Source organism: Callithrix jacchus, chromosome 17, assembly GCF_049354715.1.
Source record: "Callithrix jacchus isolate 240 chromosome 17, calJac240_pri, whole genome shotgun sequence".
Classification (NCBI taxonomy): domain Eukaryota; kingdom Metazoa; phylum Chordata; class Mammalia; order Primates; family Cebidae; genus Callithrix; species Callithrix jacchus.
Window position 1 is genome coordinate 29061928 of NC_133518.1, and position 21996 is coordinate 29083923.

The 21996-nt window shown below is 37.2% G+C and overlaps 1 protein-coding gene and 1 long non-coding RNA gene across 3 annotated transcripts in view; one reads left to right on the forward strand and one right to left on the reverse strand.

Annotated features, from left to right (window-relative positions):
* The window catches only part of KCNAB1 (potassium voltage-gated channel subfamily A regulatory beta subunit 1), a 389333-nt gene that overhangs the window by 42371 nt on the left and 324966 nt on the right, over nucleotides 1-21996 (reverse strand). For both annotated transcript variants that reach the window (XM_035278146.3, XM_035278147.3), the window contains exons 6-8: nucleotides 20521-20565; nucleotides 18580-18623; nucleotides 7273-7359 (exon numbers count right to left, since the gene is read on the reverse strand). In XM_035278146.3, coding sequence (XP_035134037.1) covers nucleotides 7273-7359; nucleotides 18580-18623; nucleotides 20521-20565 — 176 coding nt within the window. The remainder of the gene's footprint in view (nucleotides 1-7272; nucleotides 7360-18579; nucleotides 18624-20520; nucleotides 20566-21996) is intronic.
* The window catches only part of LOC103788758 (uncharacterized), a 55747-nt gene continuing 34617 nt past the window's right edge, over nucleotides 867-21996 (forward strand). Inside the window, exon 1 of the long non-coding RNA XR_008477453.2 lies at nucleotides 867-943. This is a non-coding gene — a long non-coding RNA (uncharacterized LOC103788758). The remainder of the gene's footprint in view (nucleotides 944-21996) is intronic.

The following is a 21996-nucleotide window of genomic DNA, read 5'->3' on the forward strand; positions in this document are numbered from 1 at the left end:
TCAGCCCTGCAGTTTGGCTACCTCCAAGTTTTCATCATATTATAATTTCAGGGCCTTGGATTTCTCCCATAGTTACCTCAGAAGAGATCCAGAGAAAGAGGAGTTTTATATGTACATGCCTTATCTAGGGCATTCTAGAAATGGGGCTTATGTTTGCCCCAGCTATGAGTGAGGTGCTGTAACTACATTGTTAACTCATTCAAATGGTTATGTGTTTTCTCCGTTTTCAGGTAAGGACAATGAGCCTCTGTGAGGATAGTAGCTTACCCCAAGTGTACAGTCTGATAGGTAGCAAAGCCAGAATTTGAAGTTGTGTCTGTCTAATCCCCAGTCCACTCCACAGAAATATTGTTCCCATGAGGAAGCCCACCATGAACAGAGACATGAGATTATTTCTAAACAGATGAACTGGAGATGGAAAGAACTGAAGTGAACCCAGCTGTTCCCCATTGTTATTTCTTAGGATGGATGAAATAAATTTGTCTTTTTATGACGCAATTTTTATTGGTCTGTAAGAATAAAACATCAGCTAAATAGGCTTAAAGTATCAGGAAAATTTTTGGTGAATTTACAGTTAAAATGGAAACAAAACTACTTTTTAAAATTGAAACTTTTTTTTGTTTTTTTTGCCATGAGCTTGGCTGGGCTTGGCTCATCTTCTTTAATATGAAAATAATTTTTTCCAAATTAATTTCTTGAAAACTCAGCTGTCCCAGCCTTTCAAGCCAGGAGGTTAAACTGATCTGATATACACCAAAGGCCCTTGGGAACATCCTGGCTAGGGTAATCAGTGAAATGCATTAAATAATCTTAATTGATACAGTAATACTCAGGGGCAAAGAATCGTCTCTTTATTCATTTCTGCTCATTTAGGTATCAAGCAGATTTCTAAAGAGAGATGCAGCATCTGGATGCTACTGTGATTGCAGATGAGAAACAGCATGTAAGTGTCCTGGGGCTATTTGGCAACAACCTGTCAACATCACCTTGAAATATGTTGAACCAGGTACCAGAATGTTTATAGATGTTAGAAAATCAAGATAGATTTTCAAGTAGAAGAAAATGAAGTTGGAGTTATTTAACTTTAGAACTTTATTCATTCAATCACTCAAATACTTGTTCAGTCACCCATTCATCCATCCATCCATCTAATATTATAATATCATATGATCTCTTCTCATAGTTATCTCTGAGAAGAGATCCAGAAAAGGGGGAGTTTTATATGTACATACCTTATCTAGGGCATTCTAGAAATGGGGCTTACGTTTGAAATATTACTGAGTGTCTTCTGTGTGCCTGCAGCTCTGTTAGACTGGGAACGTTGTTTAAAGCCTGTGTGATCAAGTACAGTAGCTACTAGCCACATGTGGCTATTAAGCACTTGAAATGTGACTGATCCTAATTAAAACTCTCTATTGAGCAGTTGAAATGTGTTGCTCCAAATTAGGGTGCACACAACTGATTTCAAAGAGTTAGTAGGGAAAAAAATAATGTAATATATACCATTCGTAACTTTTGGATACTAATGGATTGCGTGGAAGTGACAATTTTTGGATATATCACATTAAATAAAATATAATAAATAACCTCACCTATTTATTTATTTATTTATTTATTTTTACTTTAAGTTCTGGGATACATGTGCAGGACATACAGGTTTGTTAATAGGTATACATGTGCCATGGTGGTTTGCTGCACTTACCATCCTTATCTAGGTTTTATGCCCCACATGCATGAGGTATTTGTCCCAATGCTCTCTCTCCCCTTGTCCCCCACCCCCGACAGGCCCGGTGTGTGTTCCCCTCCTTTTTTACTTTTTTAATGTAGCTAATAGAAAATTTAAATTACATATACGTGGCTTGCATTATATTTCTATTGGAAAGCTCTGTTATAATACTTGCAGAATATTTCTTCCTTCTATATCATGCTTTTTCAGTTAGGTTGATGATAACTTTCAGGGAAGATAATAAAAGATAGAGGTGGAAGGGCTGATCTACTGTGGTTAAATGATGTTTCCAGGTTTTAGGTGGTTAATTTTTGTTCTGAACTTTTTACTTTGGAAGTTAAATATCTAGGTCCAGTATTATGGAACTGTCAAAATGTAGAAAATTTGGGCTACTGCTATGTTATCTACTTTCTGGCATTTTCTGAGTTTTCATTAGCTATCTTGAATCCCTGAATATCCATAGATGCCTGCTTTTACATGACAATGCTAAAAAAGAAGTAAGTATTTATGGTATGGATTATTGGACAAGATGATATTATGGGAATAAGTGAAGTTAACTTTGGTCTTGCTTCTCTTATTTGAAATTAAGACATCTGGGCTGCTTTATGTCTGCACTGATCTGCTAGTAGGAAAAAATAAATAACTGGAACTGTAATCAGTATGGAAATAATATTTAATGACTCAGGAATTCTGTAAGAATATCGGTTTTGGCAACAAGCTCTATATGCAAAGTAAGGATTCAATTTCAAGTGTTTTTTAAATTAAGAATTAATTAAAATTTAATTTTAAAATCATATTGTCAGATTGACAAGTTAGTGTGCCCCCTCTTTTTGCTGCTGTCCACAAGTGGCACAGGCTTACAGCCCTCCTTTCTTGACCACAATTTGGCTCAATCTCTGCTTCCCAGACCAGTGAGAAGAGTACAGGTAGAGATATTAGCCAGATACTTGGGAATGACAGAAAATCAAATGAAAAATCTCCTCATACAGGTCCTTGAACACACAAATGCTCTGTTGTCTATCCATGTCCAGACTGACTCTATTGCCTGTACTTTTTCTTGACTAATGAGCTTGAGAGAAGATTTTGAAATACACCTTAGGGATTTGTGGAAGTAAGAGAATTAAGGATATGAACTTCATAGAGCATGAAGAACTGTCAGTGACTCTACTGGGAGAAACACAGACCCATAAGAAGGAAGAAATGGGATGTGGGGCTGATTTTTTTTTTCTAGGACTGGAAAACATGCCATTGTTGCCAGATATTGTAGCAGAGACAGATGGCATGGCAGATGCTGTGAAAGAAAAATGACTTACTACTAGGTGAACCAGAAAAAAATAAATAAGAGGGACAGAGGGAAAAGTACACAAGCTCCCCTCTGCTGTCAGGAACATCTTCCCGTAGCCAGAAATGTCCATGGAGTTGCAGATTGCGAATGAAGTGTCTTACCCCTGTTTCCACTGATTGCACCTTTGAATTTACAGCCATTCTTTTGAGAGGACTCACTTTTTATCTATTAATTTTCTAAGAAATAAGGGAAGGAAACAACGAATTGGATATATGATGCCAATATATTATAAAGATGCTGCAGTTAATCTTTTTCTGGCTCAAATGGTTGCTATACGATATGTAGAAACTGGATGAAACTCATCTTGGTTTATTTTTCAAATGTTCCCAATTAACATTATTTCATGGTAGAAATCACATGAATGCAGTTGGCATTTTAATAATATTTAAATGGAATTTGTTTAAATGTATCTTAGAGATGCTCATTGTGGGCACACACATGACCCTTGACATTTGCATAGTTTATGACTGGGTCCCCAAGTTATTGAAGTCCACTCTACCTCATAATCAATGATAAATAAGAGCTAGCACTGAGCTGGGCTGAACTCATTTGGAAAGTGCTCTGTCTCCTGTATTCAAAAGAGGTACCTCAGCAAAATTATGTCAGCGTGTGTTGTGACTACATGGAGTTGACATAATTTTATTAATTTCAACAAGGGATAGTTGAAATCAATAAAAATGATTTACAAATACTAATGGTCTATAGCATTAATAAATGTAGATTTAATATATAAATATTTAACAATATATACTTGGCAACCACTGTCATGTCACTTAAACAGAAATGGAGGCAAGTGAGCCTAAAATGGCCAATATGAGTTGCTGAAACAAGAAAAGAATGTAATATCATTTGATATTAAGGATTTTTCTGCCACTACCAATAAAAAAAAGCGGGGTTGGACAACTATCTGGTGATGATTTTTTCACCACATTTGAAAAATAAATTGAAGAATTAAAGCCTATAGATTATCATTGACTAACAGAGTTACTGCAGTGTTTTCCAGGGTAATTTGATTATACATAACATTTGCCTTTGGTAATGTTTTCAGAAACACTGATAGTCTTCCTAAGGTATACCCCATTGTACACGTACTACTTTATTCCCATACACACAGTATGATTTACAAAATTGTTGCAAAGGCGAATCTCAACAACATGGAATCCAGAACTAACACAGGTACCTTTTTCCCATTTTTAGGGTACCAAAGTACCCAAGTCCACCTGACAGTCCTGTCTCTTTATTTCCTATTTCTTCTCTATTTCCCAGATCAGTACTTTCCCCCGGTACAGTAAAGTAGAAAAGACTGTATGAATAGATGTATTTCAGAGACTTATATCAAACACTGGCTTTCCAATTGGCCCACCTTGGAACAAATAAATGTACTAAGTTTGAGGGTAAACATTTTCTGAAAGCCAGGAAAAACTCACATAGATGCTATTTCAATCTGGAACAAGTCCTGCATGAGGAGTTGCCTGTGGAATGTCCCTGCTAAATCCTCCCAAAAGAATAAGTCTCAGAGCTTGATGGGCATACTGGGGTGAGTCTCCCCTTGCTGGTGAAGGGGAGCAGGCTACATTCCAGGATGAGGTGGTGGATTGCTGCTGTGCTACTCAATGCTATGTGCCATGACCTTATCACCATTGTTTGACACCCTTCATTATGTTTCTGAACTTGGAAAATGACTCATGATAAAACGCAGTTTCCCATTTTGCCATGTGGAATTGTGTTATAAGAAACTACTTGGAAAAAATGTAAATTTTCTCTAATTTCCACAAAAGCGAAACAATGCTGCAGTTTTGAACTCCACTGGGCAGCAGCAATTATTTTTCCAAACACTTTAAAGATTTATTTTAATAAATTTCAACATATAATAAGTATTGATACAAAAGACATCATTGTCTTGTTAGTATCACAAAGTTTGGCTCCTAATTGAGGATTTCCTTCTTCTTCTATAAATATAATGCTAATTATGTTTTCTGTTTGAGAGACTCCTATAACATATTCCTAAAATTAAAGGTAGCGTAAGATGGGGAAAAAGTCCTTAAAATCTCAGATATTCTGCTATCCTGTACATGGTATAATTGCAAAGAACACTGTCTCAAAGAGGAAAATAATCACTAGGCACTTAAAATGTGAAGCAATTTCAGTCTTTCACAGACCCCACTAAATGGCATCTTACTTGGCACTTTTGCTGATGAAATGACTTTAGTGCTCTGTTTTAATGTGTCATTAAGAATTGTGTGACTGGAACACTTCTACACTGCTGGTGGGAATGTAAACTAGTACAGCCACTATGGAAAACAGTGTGGAGATTCCTTAAAGAACTAAAAGTAGAACTACCATGTGATTCCACAATCCCACTACTGGGTATTTACCCAGAGGAAAAAAAGTCATTATTCAAAAAAGATACTTGCCCATGCATGTTTATAGCAGCACAATTCACAACTGCAAAATCATGGAACCAACCCAAATGCCCATCAATGAATGAGTGGATAAAAAAACCATGGTGTATATATATAAAATGGACTACTACTCAGCCATAAAAAGGAAAGAATTAACAGCATTTGCAGTGACCTGGATGAGACTGGAGACTATTATTCTGAGTGAGGTAACCTAGTAATGGAAAACCAAACATCATATGTTCTCACTGATATGTGGGAGCTAAGCTATGAGGACACAAAGGCATAAGAATGATACAATAAACTTTGGAAACTTGGGGAGAAGAGTGGGAGAGGGGTGAGGGATAAAAGACTACAAATATGGAGCAGTGTATTCTGCTCAGGTAATAGGTGCATCAAAATGGCACAAATCACCACTAAACAACTTACTCACGTAACCAACTACCACCTGTACACCAATAACTTATGGAAAAATAAAATAAAAAATAAAAACAAATAAAAAAGAGTTGTATGACATCATATTATTGTTACAATGAATACTTCTTATACTAATAAAATGCTTATTATTTGCTTTATCAAACACTTAATCTTTGCTTTGACAAAAAAATGCAATTTTATGTCATTTCCATGGATAATTTCCAACACTGATACTGTTTTATAACAAACTCCTAATTTACCCAGATTCAAGAAAGCAGAAAACTGTAGGAGAAAATTAGATATAGGAATATATACTTCCTTTCTCTGTAGTGGAGAACAAGATAAATGGCAAGGAAAATAACTTCCACAACATTTTTTTATGGTCAGAAATACAGCCTAGAAAAATACTTTTCATTACTTTTTCATTACTACTATAACCCTTCTATAACCCTATAACAAGATTCAGTCTTCACAGAACCTGATTTATTACAATATACTGCCTTTTGGATCAAGGACAAAGTTACCTTCAGTGTAATCTCATATGAACCAAACTATTTTGATTATTTTAAAGGTGGTACTCTATATCATATTGCTCAAATAACCAGAATATTCATTTTTGCTCTTTTCTTCAAATATCTTCATTCTCAGTCACCTTAGGTAAGTGATAATGAATATGATTTAAACCTTAGTTAACAGGAACATTCTTTTAAATTCATCCTCATCCTTTCAAACTATCTTCTTTCTCAAACATCCTAGCAAGTTTTGTAAATAAATGTAAATTGAGGAAAATCTGGTTTCAGAAACATTCTGAAAGCTTCCACAGGGAGAAGCTTAAATTGTGGTCTTCAAACAGGTATAACAGAAAGGGGACAAAATATTGCAGCTCCTTGAGAATCAACAATCAAACTGCAATGAAATCTTATTTTGAAGCAGTCGCTCCTGTGGAATCCCTGGTGGCATCACTGAGCACTTGTTACCACAGACTGGAAGCTAATCAGACTTAGAGGCATTATAAAATGGGAAGACCCTCAAAGGACTTACTGTGAAAGGATGATGGCTGAGTTATAAAGCCCCCTTCCAATTAACTTTATTGTTTTAGTTGATGAAATCACGAAAGTGAAATGAACCTGGAAAAAGTGAGTACTGTAACCAGCAGGAGCCATAAACCCAATGCCTTCAACTGCTTAAAAAAAAAGAAGATGCAGCACGTAGAGTATTGGTTTTTTTGGGTAAACACTGAGGCCAAAAGACATTGGTCAGAAATGTTTTCATTTTTCATATTCAGTCTGCTCAATCTGAATACAATTCTTTTCCTACTGTGAGCAGAGTAAGTCCTCAAACTGAATCAAAAGTTCTAGTGTATTTTATTAAATTTCTTAACTTACCTTCCATGGGAGTATTGCTGTCTGGTCGATTTGCAAAGACGACATCCACATACTCCAGCTGCAGCCTCTGGAGGGAGCCCTTCAATCCTGGGAACAGAAGCAGGAAAAACCCCCAAAATCCAAATATGAGCACGGTTCAAAGAAAGGGTCGAAGTTTGGTTTTCTTCAATAATTTACTTGAAAAAAAATAGAATTGGAATAGTTTCAAAAATGTGTTGAATACAATGATTGTTAATTGACCCTAGAATATTTTAAAAATATATCCAAGTCTGACTTCCCCCAACAAGAAAAGTCTTAGAACTTTTTCAAGAATATTATCACTCTCACAGGAAACTATATACTTAGAAACGACCTTCACAGTGACTTATATGTGGCAATATCCAGAAGCAAAATTTAGAATAAAAAGCAGCTTCTTTTCAACAGTATTTTTCTTCTTGAACAATGCAAATTAATGTTTATATTTTGATTACTTAATAGGCTTATAGTGAGATAGAGACATATTTATTACACATCAAACTCCTTAAAATGGTTTAAATCAGAAATAAATGACTGCCCCAAGCCCTCTTAATGTAAATGTTGGTTTTAGTAGTAATATAAAGGGATTAGCAGATGAAGCCTTTGCTCAACATTTTACTGATTGGAACAAAGTTTAAGGAACCTAAAATATAGCTGATCACCATTTTTATTATTCCCATTTGGGGGGAAGAAACAGAAACACTAGAAACTATAAAGACTTAAGATGTAATATAAAGGAGAGAATAAGAACTTAAACAGGAAGTCAGGAACCAACAGCCTGTGTTTCATCCCTAACCTATTTTTCACATTTCTATGAATATTCAAAAATATAATTAATTTTAGTAAAACTAATACTTCCCTGAAATAGAATGTATTGTATATAATATTATGCAACCAAAAGGATGACAGTGTTCGAGAGTCATGTTATCCCATTTCTATGAGGCACAGCATTTTCTTATCAGCCTCTTTAATTCCTCAGGGAGACCAGAGGCTTTACTCTCTTTATTATGGGCATAAAATTAATTGCATGTTAAATGAGGCTGTTATAAATTTAAATTTGGTTCATTTAAATTTGATTTATCAGCCAGCCACACTTACTATTCTGACAGGAAAATAGAGTGCTTGAATATTGTTCTGGAAATATTTTCCGTCCATTGAGAAAGGATTGTCTGTAATGGTAGCTTGTTAAAAGCTTTGATGAAGAGATTAGGGCAGACAGATGTTATGAGGTCTAATACCTGCTCTTAAAAACCTCTGTGATGCTCAGGCACAGGGTATCACCAGCTGTCTCAAGAAACACTATGAAATTCAATTAACCTGAAAAAGTATCATGATATGAGCCACTTTTTGGGACAGTTGTATGCAGGGAGGAGATAAGGAAAGGGACAGGAATACGAAGTGAACAAATAGCAGGGTATCACAAGGTTTGAAAGGTTAGAAATCTGTACCCTAGCATGCTTGGGACCCCACTTGGGTTCTTTGACCTTTTTTTGAGACTCCATTTTCTAGTCTGCAGTGGGCCTAACAATACTGACACCTTCAGAATTGCTGCTCCTGGGAGAGCTATGTAACAGCTCTTTTTTTTTAAATACATATTTCATTTTTTTATTACCAATCAAAAATAAATTCCACATATCATTTAGCAAATATTATCATTGTTTTGTAACAAAAGACATAAGAGTAATAACAAACCTCTCCCAGAGTCAAACTCATAATGCCAAAATAAATCACAAAAATATACAAATTAAAATCTTATGCAAAAGAAATATGACAGCTGTGACTTGCCACCCATTTGGATGCCATTTGCAAACCATCTCCCTTACACGGAAGACACATCAGGTGGGCCAGTTCCAGGGTATGGCTCATCCCAGGAACCAGAGGTTGAAATAGGAAGTGAAAAATTGCACTGGGAAGAGGAAGTCATCAGACCAACAATATTTGGAAATAATGATGACCCTCTGTGAGAAGGGATCATCAGTGGGCCAGGGAAGAGGAGGCATACCAGCCAGTTGGTGGTAACCATGTGCACAGAAGTCAGGTGGAGGTGTGTGTGCACCTGCCCCTTTTGCTTCACATACCCCCACCAATGTCTTTTGCTCCACCTGGTAGTGAGGGCTGTCAGGAATACAGCTCTGCCAGCTTCCGAAAGAATATGGGAGCAAGCTGCTCCTGTAGAAGACTAAGGGCTTTCCCCCAGCTGGGAACAAAGGTCTGGTGTTTTTTCTCCTTACACTTGAGAACCCATGGATGTCACCACCTTCTCTCCCAGCGTCCAGGAGTCAGTTCTATGGCTAGGAGACCTCAGACTGGCCAGGGTAGGCGTACTTGGTGCAAGACAATCCCTGGTCCTCTCTGGGCACCTGGAGAGCAGGGCACTTGGGGTGAGGAAAGGAGTGAATAAATAATACTCAGGTGGAAGGCCTGCAGCGTCTCACCCACCTGGCTCTCAGGTCCCACCTCTTGCTGCACCCAGTGGAAGGGCCGACATGGACCTTGGTCCCACAGCCTCCCTGACTCTGGGAAGCCTGGAGCTCTGCAGCAGTGCCTGATTCAGCCCAGGGAAAGAGGTGCCAGGGCAGGAATTCACATGGGGGCAGAACCCTTGGTACAGTACTACTAACTTCAGCAAAGGCAGGATGATCTCTCATGCTAGGATCACACATGTGAGAAAGCAGGGCTACCAGATGCATGACTTCAGGAGGAGCCCTCCTCTCCTGAGGTTCCGTAAGTGGGTGGACAAGGCCAGGTGAGCCTTGCCAGCTGCAGAGGAAAGGGCATAAAGAACCTGCTTCAGTGGCTTCCAACATGACCTCTTGTCCCCATCCCCAAGAGGGATTGGGGCCTGGGGATTCAAAAGGGGGAGTCTTGGAAAAAGGTATCAGTCAGCAAGGGAGTCTTGACTCTCATCATGGGGCAGGGTGGTACTGACTGCTGACAATGCAGATGCTGATGACAGTTCCTCCCAGAACCAAAAGGAAGAACCGAGACAAGTCACCTGCAACATAGATGCCCTCCCACCAAGGGGGAACCTTTGGTAAAGGTGAGGTCAGGGCCTGTGGAGCAGGGGTGAACAATCAAAGGCCTGAGACCCTGCCTAACACTTGAGCCAGCTCCATCACAAAGGGGCAGTTGTCCAAAGGGCCAGATGGGAGGCAGGGTGGGGATGTGTCCTCAGCCGAGTCCTGACTCACCAGGAGAGGCTGTCGGCAGAGTTCTAGGAGCTTTCTGGGTACAGTGGTTGAAAGCAGATGTGCTCCTCTCCATAGCTTGGATTGTGTCCCTGATCACAGCTACCCAGGAGCTCTTGGCCTCAGAATCATCAGATAAACTACAGCACAGGTGCCCAGACAGCTGATCTCCCCACCATTTGGTTCTTTGCTTCCTGTGAAGAGCTGTCTTCCTCCCAAGAGACAAGCCTCCTCTGGCAGGCTATGGGATACCACCTCTGGAGGAGGAGGCAGCAGCAGAAAGGAGAGCTCCCTGAATTAGGGACATAAACTGGAAGATTATGGCTGGGAGAAGATTATGGCCATTGCTTCCTGGGGCAGGAAACCCTTCCTCTTAACAGTTTTTTGGAAAAAAATTTTCTACAGAAACAGAATGTGAAATTATACCATGGTGTTCACATCTGGAAAGTTTCAGGATGGAGACAGCAAAAGACCCAATGCCCAAAGTTTTCACTAGACCCCCTGTTTTGGAGGGGGGCATTTAATGACAGTTCTGGCTCATGCCTGGCACAGGAAGTATCTTGTTTTCTGACAATGGCCTTCTCCCCACACCCCGCCCCATTCTCTTCTAAACAGCTCAGTGTGGGCTGAAAGTAGCTAGTAGAAGAGGCTACAAATAACTCGGCACTGTTACAACACTGTGTGATCAGGCATGTCGCAGACAGGTCTGACTTTTGACATTTATTATTCCATTCCACGAGCATGTATGGAGTCCCAATTTCATCCTGAGACTGCGCCAGGCTCTTGGGGTTTAAAGATGCACAGACACAGTCTTCATCCGAAGGAGTTCTAACAGTGCATACTGAGAGCATCTACTGGTTCCTTGTTCAAGGTCGTAATGTCTACCTGTAAATATTGATATGGACTTGATACTAAGGTCAGCCTCATGGTATTTGGTCATGCCCACCTCTTTAATTTTTTCTCTAACAAATATTTGGCAAGAAATTCAAATGGATATTTGGGAAGAAATTCAAGTATCTGAGGCCAGTGATCAGATACTTGAAGGGAAATTGTCCCTCTAAAGGTCACTATCAACTCACTTTGAAAATCTCTGTTATATAAAGTATTGTAATCCATAGTATGAACTTTGTATTCTGTGTGAGATTTAAAGACATTGGTGGGGAAGCGGTGAGTGAGGAGGAGATTAAGCAGGGGAAATAATATGGCCAGATTTTCACTTGAACTGATGGCTCCACCTGCGGAGAGGGACCTGAAGGGGCAAGAGTGAAAGCAGGTACAGCCACTGCCCCCCATTCAGCTCAGACAAAGTTGGTGAGAAGTGTTCAAATTTGAGACAAGTCATGTAAGTAGAAATACACAGACTTGCTGGTGTGTGGGATACAGGGTGTGGAGGTTAGAGTAAATGAGAATGACTCCTAGATTTTTGGACTGAGAAGTGAAGTGACTGTTCCTAAATGGGGCAGTCAGGGGTAAAGCCAACCAGAGGTGGTGGGAAGCCAAGTTTAGTCTGATGAGCAGCACATCAGTCACTACATGGAGCTCTTGGCAGCTGGATGGACCAGTCTGGCATTCAGAGGAGGTAAGGCACAGGGTTTGGGATTCAGATTACTGATTTGGGCTGTCCTGAATGACCTTGTGATGTCCCTTAGTCTCTCTGAGCCTCAGTTTTCTCATCTGTCCAAGGACAAAATGGTGCTAGGTGATTTTCCTGCTTTGGTCTTTCATGTGACTGCAAACCAAAGCAGATTATTTCTGCTTTTTCCTATCTGGATGCTTTAATTTTGTAGAAATACATAAAGCAACATCAAGACACGTTTCATGAGTATCTCCTTAAGAGCCATTTACGTTTAGTTTCAAAAAAAAGTTATCATGTTCTATCTCCATTTAGTAAATGTTTGTTGAGCACTGGCTCAAGGCCAGGTATTGTTTTAAGTTTAAGTAGACACGCAAAAATGCATTAACCTTGGCTCCAGAAGGGCAACTGGGCAGCCACTCGTAACCTAAGGAGGTAAGTGCTCCGGTGCAGTAAATGCACTTGATGAAGGCAATTTGACCTTAGCCTGTCCCTCTGCACTAACCCAGTATCTGTGGGAGAGGAAAACAGGAGAAGCAGGAGAAATGCTCCCTGCCCTTGAGGAGATAATTAGAAGCAAACTGGCAATTTCTCAAAAGTCCACAGGAAAATAAATTACTTAAAGAAAATTGTTTTCAAGTGACTACAGTTAAAAAAAAAAAAATCTAAGTCCATTTTTCTTTTAGGTTCCAAAGTTTAATAAGAACCATATTGCTTAGAAGGTAAAACTTAATTCAACTTAAGTATATTTCACAGGTTTCTGAAGAAATATGTTTATTACAGACAGTAAGCAGATTGGCACAGCTAGAGGTGGATGGTGTGTTCAGTGTCGCAGGTTTAACTGTGTGGAAGCAAGGAAATCAGTAGTTTGAAGATTCTGCAAGGGTTCTATTTAAGCATGGTGTGTCGTCACCTTTTACACCTACCACGCACTCACTTTTCTATCTAGCTTGCAAAAAAATGTTGCCTTGAATAATATAGATTGTTTATGTAATTTCTAGTTTTTTTTCCTCAGCAGACCTCTCAGTCATAAACTGAGACATCTGCTTCTTTTTTAAAGGCTGGGTTGTATTGGAATTATATTCAGCATGTGTCTGTGCCTCCCGTTATGAAACGTGGTTATCCTCAGTGGGTGATGTAAGTTTACATGAACGTAATACATTGAAAAGAAATCCTGTGGCAAATCCATTTGTTTAGAAATGTATTCTTTAACTGAAAAATCATAGATTATCTTTTTCTTTTAAAGCTCATAGAGTTTAATATTTGTTATTAATTGAAAAGTTTCAAGCAGAGCTTTCTCAGATTATTTTCTTCTCCTACTCCAAAAACAATGACAGTGGGTTTGTGTTTCGAATTGCACAAGAAAACTGTTTACTTGAAAGGCAAATGTAGAGTTGGACACAGCTTTTGACTCTTTGAATAAACAAGTGACTTACTTATTCTTACTTGGTGATCTACCAAACTATTTTTTTTTCTTTACATTAAGCACAAAAGAAATTTATTTTACTTAATTTTATTTTATTTATTTATTATTTTTTCATTAGAGACAAGGGTCTTACTACAATGATCAGGCTGGTCTCAAGCTTCTGGCCTCAAGCAGTACTCCCATTTCAGCCTCCTACATTGTTGAGATTACAGGCATAAGCCACCATGCTCCGCCAGCACCAAAGGAACCTGTTCTGCTAACTTCTAACATTGGCTCAATTGGGGTTTAACAAATGTGTGTGGAATGGCTGAAGTAAATTGGATTTTAGAACCTCAGGGTACTTTGGGATTCTAAATGAGTCTAATCAACCTACTAGTGAAATTTCTTCCTCCTTGGGAATCCAAGCAGAACATTATACCTAAACAGATCTAAGTCAAAAACTTTTGGCTCATTAAAAAGGCCTTTCAATATGAATTATTTCAAACCTACATTATGCACAAATCATGCTCATTTTATACTCTGTAAACTAATTCAGGTGGCTAAGATCACCCAGCACAGAAGTGGCCTCAACTCTATATCAACTTGAACTTCTGTCTTCTCCTCTAATAGTAATTTTCAAATGTAATTTGTATACAGATCTCCAATGTTAAATGAGGTCACTTTCATCACAGAACCAAGTACCAATGAAACCCAAAAATAATGACTGGTAAACTTCTTTAAACTTTATTTTGAGTCTCATTTCATATCCTTGGTTTTCTGCAAAATAAACTCAATTCCCTAATTTCAGCCTGCCTAGAAAATGCTTTGAGCTAATTCTCTTGTAATCACAAGGCTTTATCTTTGGCAGAAACTATGGACTGTAAAATAACACCACCAACAACAACATAATAACATATGATCTCAACTCTTCTTCCATTTCAAGTTTGAAATTTTTGTTAAAGTTTGAATCTGGGTCAGCTTGAATTTCAGCTGAACTCGTTTATCCATTCACAGAGATTAGTTCCCAAGAGAATTCCTGGCTTATTAAAAGGTGGAGGGAATACAAGGTATTTGTTTTACGTCATATGAGGCTTGAAAAAATGCTTATTTGCAGGCAGATCACCTGAAATCAAGAATATGAGACCAGTCTGGCCAACATGGTGAAACCCCATCTCTGCTAAAAATTCCAAAAAATTAGATGAACGTGGTGGCAGATGCCTGTAGTCCCAGCTACTTGGGAGGCTAAGGCAGGAGAATCACTTGAACATTGGAGGCGGAGGTTGCAGTGAGCCGAGATTGCGCCTCTGCAATCTAGCCTGGTAGGCAGAGTAAGACTCCCTCTCAAAAAAAAAAAAAAAAGAAAGAAAGAGAGAACTCTGAAATCATTTACACACTCAGGTAAATATCAAAGCAATGGAGATTCCGTGAGAAGCATAGTAGCAGGCCTTCTCTGTTCTTTTTCTCTTCAATTTTATATTTCTTTGTTGATTGCCAGAGTGAACCATTTTCTGAATCTCTCTTTTTCTAATTAATTAGATTAAAAAGAAAGAAAGAACAAAATAACAAGAACTTTTCAGGCACTATACTGCTGCCCTGTTCATTCTGCATGGTTCTGTAAGCTGACTTGAGTTATTTGTCACTGACAAACTCCATGGTAGAAAACACAAGTTATGAGGGCAAATGTTGGAGCAGGAATGCTAGAGCAGTAACAGCTTTGAGAGGCAGGTTAGCTTCAGCTTTACAATGTCAAATGGGACAGTAAGGCCTGAAAGGGATGCTGTTTGGGTGAGGAATTTGGAAGCTTTTCTTAAGGCTAGAAGGTTGTCATTTATTGTGGCTATTTCAAAATGTCACTACTTAGTAAAGAATATCCTTATCCACAAATGAAGACTAGCAGTTGGAATTATAAGGACAAGGATGATGACAAAAATAACATGTATTAAGTGCTTATGATGTGACAGACACTGTGCTCAATGTGAATTGTATAATTTCTATCCCCACATAGTAACTCTTATATTTATAGTCTATAGTTAAGGAGACAGAGACAAGGTAGGTTAAGTAACTTGTATGAAGTCACCAGCTCATAAATGACAGAGTTGGAACTTGAACAAAAGTCTGATTTCAAAGCCCATATGCTTAAAAATATATTAAAAAGACAGTTAGTGAGATACAACAAACCCATACAAAGACTTTGGAAGCAATGGGGTGATATAATTATTATGGTATATATCTATGTAAACACACACACACACACACACACACGGTTTACACTGGCAATCAACAAAGAATACATACATACACACACACACACACACACACATATATATACACACACACATTCTGAGATCTGGCTTCAAAAATCTCCATTTTAAATTCAGTGATTGAATACTGAAACTATTTTTTTTCTATTGCAAGTCTAAGATAGTTCAATGTAGTACTGTTTATAGGTCAATAAAGATCTCCAGCTTCCAAGCTGGAATAAAAATACTCAGATGAAAACTTATCTCTTAGGTTCATGGAGAGAAAGAAGTTCACAATGAAATGACAGCTTGGGAGAAAATATTTCTATTTTCTCCAAATATATATATATAACCAAACAAAAAGTGAGCATCACTAATATACAAAGAGCTCCTGCAGATAATTATGATCAAGACCAACAAATCCAAAGAAAAATAGCCTGACAACATGAAGAGTTAATTTCCAGAAAAAGAAGCACAAAGTTATTGAAAGAAGCTCAAACTCACTAATAAATAAATATAAATAAGGAAATAAATAAGACCAGCTCATCTAACAGGATGGCATATTCCTTTTAGAAAGTAATTTTGTGTTAAAATTTGTGTAATTCTTTGACTTAGCAATGCCATCCTGGAATCTACCCCCTTTACCTAAGGATGGTCACTTGTATAATTCTATGCAATGTTAAAAACTAAAAATAATCTATAAGCTGTGTGTTTTAATTGAGAAAAAGGCAAGGTTTAGGTTAATATTTGTAACCTGATTCTATTGTGTTTGTGTGTGTGTGTGTGTGTGTATACATATATATGTGTGTGTGTGTGTGTGTGTACATATATATGCATATATATATATATATATATGGAGAGAGAGAGAGAGAGAGAGAGAATATAAGCAAGTGTTGGGATGGATGGTTAGATAGATAAATCAGTACAACCATAGAGAAAAGTTGAAGAAGATATGTACCAGATTGTCAAACTGTGGGATGGGATGAGATTGGATGAACAAAGGGAGAACCTGGCTTCCTTATCTATTTTTATTTTTAAAGTGGTGAGATTAGAGCACATTTTACATTTTTAGTGATGTTAGTATTTCATAAATAAAATTATTTTTAAAAGGATAAAATAACTTGTTTCAATGATCAATCATAAATCTAAAGTTACAAGATTATTGGATTTAAAACAATACAGATAGTTCACAACTTACAATGGTTTGACTTACGATTTTTCAACTCTATGATGGTGTGAAAGTGATATGCATTCAGTAGAAACTACATAGAGCTTCCATACAACATTCTGTTTTTCATTTTCAGAACAGTATTCAATAAATTATTAATATATGTGACATTTAATTTATTACAAAATAGGCTTTATTATAAAATAGACTTTTAGATGGTTTTACCCAACTGTAGGGCAATGTAAGTGTTTTAAGCATATTTAAGGAAGGGTAGGCTAAGCTATGATGTTTAGTAGGTTAGGTACATTAAATGCATTTTCAGCTTAAGATAGTCTCAATTTAAGATGGGTTTATTGAGATGTAATCCCATCATAAATTGGGGAACATCTATATTTCACAAACTAGTATAAACTCTTTTAGCATTTTTCTTTACTGCAAAAAGTGTAAGTGTAAAATTTTATAATATACAGACAAGCAAGAAATAAACAAAAATTACTCACAATTCTCACAATCTTAACGATTGTGAGAAGATGAAGCAGAGTAGCAGTACTTTACTACATAATGGTTCTTGTTGACTGTTTTATTTCCTGTTTATTCCTAAATTATACAAAATTTTGAGTGCCTTGCAAAAGTAATGCACAAGGAATCAATTACCTAGTAGTGATTTTCTACAATTTTTTTCTATGTATATGTATATACCCTTCTAAAAAGTATAGCGTACTACTCAGTGATGAGTGAGCTAAAGGCTCAGAGTTCACTGCTATACAATTCATCATATAACCAAAACCAATTGTACCCCAAAAGCTATTGAAATAAAAAATAGATATAATTTTTAAAAATCAAAAAAATAATGAAATAAAAACAACACACATCTACACAAAAATTTGCACACAAATGTTCATAGCAGCATTATTCATAGTAGCCAAAATGTGAAACCAAGCCAAATGTACTTTAACTGATAAATGAATAAACAAAATGTGGCTATCCATATAGTGGAATATTACTCGGCAAAGAAAGGAATAAAATAGCTGACATGTGCTCCACATGAATGAACATTATGCTAAGTGAAAGAAATCAGTTACAAAATATCATATATCATGGGATCTCAGTTACATGAAATGTCCAGAAATGTCAAATCTATAGAGATAAAAAGAAGATTTATGGTTGCTTGGGGCTGTGGGAGGGGGTGAGGAGGTGATGGACTCCTCACTCTATTTTGGAAATGATTCTAAGTATGAGATTGGCATTTGAAAAATCTACCTTAATCACTTAGTAACAAGTAACTTCTAGGGGGTATAAAGTTTATTTTAGGGGTGATAAAAATGTTTCACATTAGATTATGGTGTTTGGTGTACAACTCCATAATTAGACTCAGAACCAATGAAAAGTACACTTTAAAATGGTAAACTTTTATGATATGTACATTGTATCTCAATAGAGCTCTTTTAAAAAAGTCTTAAGGGAATATTTTATTAATATTAGTAATCACTGAAAATGAGAAGAGTTCTATACAATTTTGCCTTTTCCTTTTGAGCTCCCATTCTCCTCTCTACATCTCTGCATTCGCCATATTTAACCCCCAGAAGAAACTTGGTTGATTGTGGTACTTTTCATACAGAACTTTTTCCTCTTCCAATATATTCTGAATTTGTTTGGTTGATATTTTTCTTGAATGAGGGGCCCACAACCAAACATAAAACTGAAGCAGAAGTACCCACCTTCAATAATATGCTTTCTTGACAGCCCTCTTTCTGTTTCAGCTCTGCCAAGAAAAAGAAGCAAATAACTTTGAGTGAGAGTGTGCTTTCTTTTTTTCTCTAAATCTGTTTTAAAAGTGCAGAAGAATAATCATTCTTAGTCTGAATTGCTAATTTTATATCCTGTTCTTATCAAATTCTGCACCACTGGAGGCTGAGGAGAGAAGTCTGGTGGGCAACACACTGAACCCCTTTTCTTTGGAGACCTCAGAAGATTATCCACGACTGTCACCGTGCCACTAACATGCTCAGTACCAGGCTCCAGTTAACAGCAACTCAGCCACACACACTCTGTCCGTATTTAACTTGAGACACTGTACAACCTTTTCACCTTGTTCTCAAACAAGCTAAAGAAAATAAAAAGGCTTGACATAGGTTTGTGGGTTCACTGTAAGATTGCCAGGCTGCTGAAATTTTTTGTTAGCTTTTCTGAGAAACAACACAAATTTGGAAGTAACTTTTGACTTCCAAAATAAAATTTAAAACTATTTTTGTTCAAAATGTGATGAAGCAAATATATATTCATTAAATTAGAATCCTCAGAAGACAGACTATTAATAATAAGCACTTTTGCCTTCCCAATTCTCAAGCTCTGGCTAATTAGAAAGAAATATGGTACTTGAATTTTAAAGTATCAATAACATGTTTCTTCAACATCGATACCTCTGCAGCTTCTTTTTAAATATATTTTCCATTCACGTTTGTGACAGTATTCTTATTCAGTATTTTAAATAAGTATATTAGATAATACTGTATTCTACTACATATTCTACTACATAATGGTTCTTGCAGCCTGTATATCATTTCCTGCAAGGTTCCATAGCATTGCAAAAGCACCAAGCAATGGCACTGTGAATCAAAACATGGACAATAGAAATCCACATTTCTCATAGCATGATGTTGCTTTATTTTTATACAGATTACTACAGGAATAAAAATTTAAATTACATCTTTCTCTCTTCATATCATTATAAATAGGTTCAAAACCAACAACAAAATAGAGTATTTTGCAACAACAAATTGTTTGCAAGTGTGTATATAAACATATACATTTTGATTAGGAGGTTTCTAAAGAAGACTTAGCCTCTGCCTCCAATTAAAAAAAAAAAATTCCTATCAATTATAGGAAGGTAAATAAGGTTTTGTTTGTTTTTGCTTTTTGTTAAAACTCCAGCATTTTTCTTTTTTGAGATTTCTGTCTCAAAGATGGAAAAGCACAGTACCAATGACTGCTCTGGTATATGGAATTGCTGTTTTCTCATATGTTAGTCAGAAAGGCTGGCCTTCTAAGGCCTGCTGGATAATGTAAGTACCAGTTCAAATGCTAGCAGGCCCAAAAGAAGCCAATTTATCCCGTGAAACCTGCTCTGCATCCCACAACAGAGAGTGCTTCCATTTGGCCTGACAGCGAGTGATTTAGGTAGCTCCGTGTTATTCTCCAATGAGGTGGTCCTTTTGATCAGCACTTTCAGCCCTCTGCAGAAATGATCAGAGACTTAGACATGGAGCCAGACAAGATATTTTTATCTTTGCATTCTGTAGAAGTCTCTGAGTTTTGGCAGATTTGAGTAGCTTTTCTTCTGTGATGCTTTGTGTCTATTTTTCTTTCCTGAAATTTGAACTCTATTTTGGAAATGATTCTAAGTATGAGATTGGTATTTGAAAAATCTACATTAATCACTTAGTAACAAGTGACCACATGCTTTGCACTAAATTTCTTTGGGAGTACCTTGCTAAAATTAAATCTTAGGCTAATTGCTATTTCCTTAGTGTGAGAAAGAGAAAAAAAAAACCCTCTCTCTAAACTAATTAATTGTAGTTCATTTTATGTAACACAACTGCCTAACAGCAAAAAAGCAGGAACTACTAGTTGTTTCCTGCTTAGAAGGAAAAATAACTTACTTTCCACCCCAGTAGAGTTTGGTTGTTATGACCAGACTGGATCTCCTGTATATCAAATAGACAAACACAGAGAAGCAGTAAATAAATGCAGGTTATTGTCCTGAGTCATATTATTATAACAGCACCAGAAAGAATCTGTTACTGTACCTCACATTTTAAAAACTGGTAAAGAAGTAAATTTGTTAATCCATCTCACTGAAATAAAGACAAAGAGAAGCTAGTGAGGGGTGACTCAAAGTCGGATTCTCGAGGAAGAGGCTGAAGGGAAATGATCTTTGCCTGGAGGGGCTGGAGGAGGTGGAGGGCAGTGATAACAAGTCAGATTGGGAATTGACAGCAAGCCCAGGCCAACGTTGCAAAGTGAAGGTGAGTGGTGGGCCAGCCTGGAGGGTCAGAAATGGTGAGTAGGAATGGAAGTGAAAGGACTGAGGGGGTGAATCACTTTAGGAGGTCAAATGAGCAAACACCGAGGAACACAGATTCAGCATCTGGCCTAATGCTGACTTCATGTGAACTCCTCCCAAGAGGACTCCACTCTCTTCCAAGGAACATGAACCCTTGCAGCCCCGTGTTATTATCCCTTCTAACATCACATTCACAGGCAGGAACTGACTACATAGAAATCTAAATGATAAAATGAATTATAATAGTAAATATTTAGAACAAACAGGAAAAAAAGGTCTTTGAGTGTCTTATTAAATGGAAATGTCATTTTAGGGAAACAGTTCTAAAACCCTCAGCTCAAGGTTCTACCACTTTACTGTTAAGGGAATGAAATGTACAAATCTTGTCAGCAAACTTATTACCTTCTGAAAGGCACAACCAAGGGCAGGATATGCAATCCTAGCTGTCTTGAGAACTACAAGTATACAATAAAATTGGGAAACAGATCTCAGTGCAATTTTGTTTCCCTTGGTATGTAATTTGATTACACTGATCTAGAAAAAAAAATCATTTGAGATTTAAAGGTTAAGGCCAATCTTCAGGAGTGCTTGAAATAAGGCATTTGTAATTCCATCATCTGTAGAGTCAGCGCTTCAGGGCTCTCGGTTATAAAAACCTGGTATGATTAATGATAACCAGTGGGGAATGATGGTGACAACTCTGACAACTTGGTTACAACAAGAAAAATGTGTTGAAAATGTTTGCAGTGCCATCCCATTGAAGTTAATCCCTTGAAAAGTAATTTTAATCACTGTAATGGAAGGTCGATACATATATGTACCTGGAGATTACACAACCTGAAAGGGCTGATGTACTTTTCAGGTTAATACATCAACATCATGATACCTATTATAATAGCAATCTGCCACAGCGGAGCCCAGGCTCCTTTAGCACTTTCAACCTTCAACGAAAAGCTGGATGGAATGTTGTAAAAAATGAATGTAGTCCTTTTGATTATTCAAAGCTGCACATTCTATACAAACACTGCCACAGACCTAGGTTTTTAAAGTTAGGCTTCCTGTAAAATATTTG